Source organism: Alexandromys fortis, unplaced genomic scaffold (genome assembly GCF_014885135.2).
Source record: "Alexandromys fortis isolate MF-2015 unplaced genomic scaffold, M_Fortis_MF-2015_v1.1 scaffold_83, whole genome shotgun sequence".
NCBI lineage: Eukaryota > Metazoa > Chordata > Mammalia > Rodentia > Cricetidae > Alexandromys > Alexandromys fortis.
Window position 1 is genome coordinate 1496891 of NW_026068001.1, and position 6647 is coordinate 1503537.

Below are 6647 nucleotides of genomic sequence, written 5' to 3' on the forward strand. Positions count from 1 at the left end.
GGCCTCTGCAAGCATCTGGCATATAAGTGGTACAGAGACATACATGCAGGCAACCCTACACATAAGATTAAAGCTAATCATGGTGGCACATAACTTTAATCCCAGCACTCAGGAGGCAGAGTCAAGCAGACAGCTGAGTTTGAGGCCAGTCTACATAAGCAAGTTCCAGGACAGCCAGGGCTAGAGATCCTGTCTCAAAACAAAAACCAGAATTCATTAATAATAGAACATACTCCATAGGGAGTTGGCTAGTTACTGAGGAGAGGAATATATAGAGTCCCCAGAAAGTTCTTACATTCTTATTATTATGGATAGCCCCATGGGTCCAAGCCCCTTATTCAGTGTATACTTGGTAGATCCACTGTTTGAATACCCTGCACACAAAAAGCCTTGTCCTGGTCTTCAAGTGACTACTCCTTCCCCACCAATACTAGGGGATAAGAACCTTTTAAGGGTCACCCTCACCCACATGGCAATGTGGTAGGGGACAAGCAGCTAAGATATTTTTCTTGATGTTCCATCATCTCTGGCAGCATAACTTCTAGTCAGACCTGGCATAGCTAGGTCATAATGTGGGGACCCCAGTTAGCTCATCCACCATCTATCATATCCTTAGTACAGGACAGTTTCCTTGAGAGAAAGCTCCTCCACATTCTGATTAGGTAAATAGGGAAGAGAGTTTGCCTTTTATGAGACAGATTATTCACTCTGTAGCCCAGGCTAGACTTGAACTTGTGATTCTCCTATCATCTCCCAAGTAGCTGGGAATTATGTGCATACCACTGCAGCCTGAGCAAGGACCTGAGCTTTTTTTAGATTTATCTTATTACACAAATGAGTGTTTTGCTTGCATGCATGTATATATTCCCTGTGCACACTTGGTGACCACAGAGGTCCTAAGAGAATTGGATCTTTTGGAACTGGAGTTACAGATGGTTGTGAACCATCATGTTGGTGCTCAGAACTGAATGCAGGTCTCTGCAAGAGTAATGAGTATTCTTAGAAACTGAGCCATCACTCAGTCCCAAGAACCTGATTTTTTATCATTATCTTGCAAAGATTTAGGCAAACTGTTTTAGGGCTCAAGTTTTATCAGTGATTGGTTTTTCTGATCCATGTTAGTGGCAATATGCTGAAATGGTTAGGATAGGCATCCATCCGCTGGAAACATAGCTTAGAGCTCTAAGCATGGCATAGCAGTCCCTCAAGCTGGTTTCAAAGCACGTAGAAGGCTAAAAAACCTTAGACCTCTGCTCAGGGCTGCCAGCATCATGTACTGGACAGGCCCCCAGAAAAGAGTCAGATTCTAGAAATGATGAGTGGCCGAAATGTTTCTCTTTTTAGGCCACAAATTCCCAATTTTTGTAGTGAATCTTGCCTCTTTTCTTTGTGTGTGTGTGTGTGTGGTTTTTTTTGTTTTGTTTTGTTTTGAGACAGGGTTTCTGTGTATAATAGCTCTAGCTGTCCTGGAACTCTCTGTAGACCAGGTTGGCCTTGAAATCAGAGATTCACCTGCCTCTGCCTCCGAGTGCTGGGGTTAAAGGCCTGTGTCGCCTTTTTTTTTTTTTTTTTTTTTTTAAATCTTGCCTCTTTTTAAGCTAGAAACTCTCTCTTCCTCATCTTTTTGTGCCTGGTCCTGAAATAACATCCACAGATATCAAATCGACCTTTATATTCTAGATAGGCAGATATACCCCCAAAACCAACCAAGCAATCAAACACAGATTTAGCCTTTTCTAGAGCAGTCCCTGGGCCAGGTTCACCAATACCTGGTTTTCACCAGCTACTCCCCTGTGCCAGAGAAAGCAGGAGCCGCTCTAAATCAATTGAGTTATTTCAGTCCCATCAACCAAAGAGCCCACAGTAACTTCTATAATATCCAGGAAGTAGAAAAATACACGTGCCACAGTGATCTTTGTGTGTGTATAGTTTAGAAACAACAACAAATGCAGAAGAGGCCATAGCTTCCATGGGCAGTGCCAACACTGAGCCACACACACTCAAACCCAGTGAGAGGACCCCAGGCTCCAACATGTCTGGGGATGGTAGGCAGGGAATAATGCCCTGTGTAGACCCTCAAGACAAAAGAATAGAGTACCATTGGGGTTGGAAAGCTGGAAGGATTACAATCAAGATGGAGCTGTGGCCTCAGCCCCCTCTTCAGAGTCCCACACTTCAGACTGCAAATAATCGGCAAAGAGAGCCTTGGCCCTGCGCAAGACACGCCCTAGATGGTGTTTCCGCACCAGGCGGTCAAAATGCATGGCTAGCTCATTGTAATCCAGCCCATTGCGCATGATGTGGTCACGGTGCTCCAGCAAGATAGCCAGGCAGAGGAAGAGCATGAATGGGTTCCCTCGGCCAAACTCCTGGGGTGGGGGAAGGCCCATTGGAGGTGGGGGTGGTGGGGACTTCCCAGGATCTCTGGGAGATCCTACATCTTGCATCAAGGGGGATCCTACAGCTATGTCACCAGAAGGAGAAGCCTCCTGTGTAGATGGAGGAGATGAAGAAGATGGGGAATCAGGCCGAGAAGAAGAGGAGAGGAGTGGGTCTGGGGAGTTTAGCAAGGGCTCAGAGAGGGACTTAGAGCTAATGAGGGTAGCTGGGTGGGCTAGTTGGACTAGAAAATCCTTCCTGGGGCCCATGTTATCCCTGAGTTGCTGGAGACCATCCAGACTGGCTTGTCTCAGGAGACGTCCCCCACCACTCGGTCCCTGGCTAGATGTGGCTAAGTGGACAACAGCATCTTCAAAAGCACTGCTTCCTCCACCAGCAGGCCTCAGCATGTGCCTCTGACTTACTGGCCGTCCCCTGTGGCTACCAAAGCCAGTGTCTGCCACTTGGCTCGGAGGTCCAACAAGTTCGACTTCATGTTCAGGAGGGTCAGGGGGCAGTGAACTCCAGGTGACCTCTAGCATTCGGAGAGCATCATCAAAGGCAAATTCGCGCTTAAGCTCCAGCAGCAACCAGCGGTAACAGAAAAAAAGGTCATCAGCTCCTGCTTCTTGCAGGTACTGGTAGAAGTCTGGGTCAGCATGTCTCAATAGCAGCTTGAGGTGGGCAAACTTGGTGGCCATGGCACGACCATCAGGATGGAAGTTGGCAGCCAGGCGCTTCATGATGCCACAAAAGCATACAAAAGCATGCCCTTCATGGTCCATGACAGCAAGGATGGGTGATGCCAGGTCACTCATGCCCTGGCAGTATGATACCTGTGGATGGGTAACAGCATAGGTAGTAAGCAGGTCATGTAGGGCCCGTAGGTGTGGGCCATCCTCAGGCCCTGCATAGTAGGGATGGGCTCTGTCTGTGCGAAGCACATCCTTGAGGACTGTGCTGCGGATGAATTCCAGGTCCTCGGGGTTCACTCGCTGGGCCCACTCGCTTTTGAGCTGCTCGTACTCGCGACTCTTCCGTTTCATGTAGTCCATCCTCTCACGGCCTGTCAGTCCATCTGGGTACACATTCAGGAGGTACCGCCATACCACCTAGCCAGAGATAAAAGGAGATGAGGCTGAGCTTCAACTAGGGATCTGCCATACCCATGTCTTTAGTCACCACCCACCCTGTCTCTTATGGCCTCTGTCCTTGTGGTAGTCTGTCTTCCTGCCACTGACCTACCTGAAATAGAACCTCTGTCCTTGGACTCTCTCTACTCTACCTATGACAGTGTGTTCCACTGAATGTCTCTCATGAGCCACCACAGAGTGATGAGTGACCAAGGGGGCTCACTTTTCGAAGGGAAGGCTCCACACCACCATGATAGATCCGCAAACGCAATTCTTCAGGACGGGAGAGCTGGCCTTCGTGATTCAGGTATGTGTGAAACTCAGCATCGCTCAGAGGGGGCTTGAAAGGCTTGACATCTTCCCCATATGACCAACTCAGCACCTGCTGGACCTTAGACAATGTACGGCCCACCTGGCAAGAAAGGAAGAAAAGAAGCTACAGGTCTCTGTGCAGGTTAGGGCAAATGCCAACCAGCATACTCTGGAATGGGAGTCCCAGGTAGGCTTTTCCCTCCAACCCCAGCTGGGGCCCCCCAGTCTCCTGAAATCACCTGAGACAGGATGGATTGTGTAAAAGGCAAGGCAGCTGTCGTCAGTGAGGAACGCTTCTCAGCCAGTAGGATATCAGATCCAATGACATCTTTGGGGCTAATTATGTCCCAGTCCTCCAGCAATGGGCCTGAGCACACAGAGTGAAGCACTATAAGAACAGGTATGTGAACCCAGATCACAGGGCTGGGTTCCTCTAAAGCCTAGCTACATGCCGGGTAATAAACGATGTCTATTCCCTCTTCCCTGTATCATCCAAATAATGTTAAAAAAATCAGCTATGAATAGTTCTTACATGAGAAATGTTTCACAAAATGGCAGGGAAGCCTTTAATATTTCAATGATTTAAGTAATATTTATTGCAAGGCACTGAAGCAACAGATTAACCTTAAGAAAAAATAGTATTAGCCGGGCGATGGTGGCACACGCCTTTAATCCCAGCACTCGGGAGGCAGAGGCAGGTGGATCTCTGTGAGTTCGAGACCAGCCTGGTCTACAGAGCTAGTTCCAGGACAGGCTCCAAAACCACAGAGAAACCCTGTCTCAAAACACCACCCCCCCCAAAAAAAATAATATCTATTGAGCCTGGCAGTGCAGGTCTGTAATCTCGGTTACTCTGGAGGCTGAGGTAGGAAGATGGAGAGTTCAAGGCCAGTGCTTGGGCTAGGAGATTCTATCTCATTTTTAAAAAATACTTGACGGGGCTGGAGAGATGGCTCAGTGGTTAAGAGCATTGCCTGCTCTTCCAAAGGTCCTGAGTTCAATTCCCAGCAACCACATGGTGGCTCACAACCATCTGTAATGGGGTCTGGTGCCCTCTTCTGGCCTGAAGGCATACACACAGACAGAATATTGTATACATAATAAATAATAAATAAATATTTAAAAAAATACTTGACGGCCTGGTGGTGCATGCCTTTAATCCCAGCACTTGGAAGGTGGATCTCTGTGAGTTTGAGGCCAGCCTGGTCTACAAAGCACATTCCAGGACAGCCAGAGCTACATAGTAAGACCTTGTCTCAAAACAAAATAAATAAATAAACCTGGTGGTCAGTGAGAGGGCTCAGTGAGTAAAGGCACATGCCACCAAGTCTGATAACCCGAGTTCAATGCCATGGTGGAGGTTGTCCTCTGACCTTCAGATACTCAGTTCTATGGAAATACTAGATATTATTCTTTTAAAAATATATTTATTTGTGAGTGTGGATGGGATAGTCCTGGAAAATCAAACCCAGGGCATCACATGTTCTATGCCAGTGCTCTACTGCTGAGCTACATCATGAGACCTCTTTAAAAAACCTTTTTTTGAAACAGTATCTCATTAAGTTACCCAGGCTGTTCCTGAACTTATTCTAGTCCAGGCAGGCCTTGAACCAACTTATGCCTTAGCTTCCCCAATACCTAGAATTAAAGGACTATATGTGTAGTCACCCCTCTTGGATTTATTTATTTATTTGATGAGGAAATAGGTCTATAGATACTTGTTCAAGGTCCCACACCTAGTGAATGAAAGAAGTGGAATATGAAGCCCAGGCCCAAAGTAATGTGGGCTTCCCCTCTGTATGCTGTGAATACCATTGCTTAATAAAGAATCTGTCTTGGACTTGGCAGGGCAGAATAGCTGGGAGAAAGAAGGCAGAGTCAGAGAGAAGCCTTGTAGCCCCACCAGAGACAGACACCAGATAGAACCTTGCGAATAAGTCACAGTCATGTGGTAATACTCAGATGAATAGAAATGGGTTAAATTAAGATGTAAGAGCTAGCCAATAAAAAGCAAGAGCTAATAGGCCAAGCAGTGACTTATTAATACAGTTTCTGTGTGATTATTTTGGGGCTGAGCAGCCGGGAACAAACAAGCAGTCTCCTTACAACACCAAAGTCTGACAGCATACACTCCAGATCTTATATCAATGATAGTTCTCGCCACCAAAATGATAGAAGGTGCTATTACCATTCCAGTTGAACAGAAAATGACCAAAAAGGTTTGGAACAACTAGTGACCAAGATTCTATAGCTGGGAAATGGTAGATCCCTATTTCTAGGATCATAGCCTCATTAGCCTTACCTCATAGCCTAGACCTATCTTAGAAAAAGTGTTAGTGGAGAAGTATGTTGTGTATGTTTGACAAAGGAAACCATTCTATGCTTGACCTTAGCCACTCCTGCTCCATGACATCAGCAGAGATTTCTTCCTTTTCTATCTTTATTTCCCCTTGCAGTTTTGTTCACTATAGTTTCCTTTCTTATCTTCTAATATTTTTACAGTTTCATATGGAATATTTTTAAATTTTATTTATTTATTTATTTATTTATTTACTTACTGTGCATTGGTGTTTTGCCGTGGGTGTCAGATCCCCTGGAACTGGAATTACAGACAGTTGTGAGCTGCCATCTAGGCACTGGGAATCGAACCTGAGTCTTTTGGAAGAGCAGCAGTGTTCTTAACCTCTGAGCCATCTCTACATTAGACCCCCTTTTTCTTTTTTAAATTAAGTTTTCTAAGTTAGCACACAAAGTAATGGGCTTCATTATGACATTTCCATAAACACATATGAAAATACTTTCTTCTTATTCCTCCCCCTTCCC

At 45.9% G+C, this 6647-nt stretch overlaps 1 protein-coding gene across 2 annotated transcripts in view; it reads right to left on the bottom strand.

Moving 5' to 3' along the window:
* Positions 1 to 1657: 1657 nt before the first annotated feature.
* Positions 1658 to 6647, bottom strand: part of Tbc1d25 (TBC1 domain family member 25) — a 20250-nt gene continuing 15260 nt past the window's right edge. Inside the window, exons 4-7 of one of the 2 annotated variants that reach the window (XM_050160912.1) lie at positions 6379 to 6423; positions 4064 to 4191; positions 3736 to 3924; positions 1658 to 3491 (exon numbers count right to left, since the gene is read on the bottom strand). In XM_050160912.1, the coding sequence (XP_050016869.1) occupies positions 2130 to 3491; positions 3736 to 3924; positions 4064 to 4191; positions 6379 to 6423 (1724 nt within the window). In that variant the 3' untranslated portion in view covers positions 1658 to 2129. The remainder of the gene's footprint in view (positions 3492 to 3735; positions 3925 to 4063; positions 4192 to 6378; positions 6424 to 6647) is intronic. The other variant, XM_050160911.1, reaches the window with a different exon arrangement.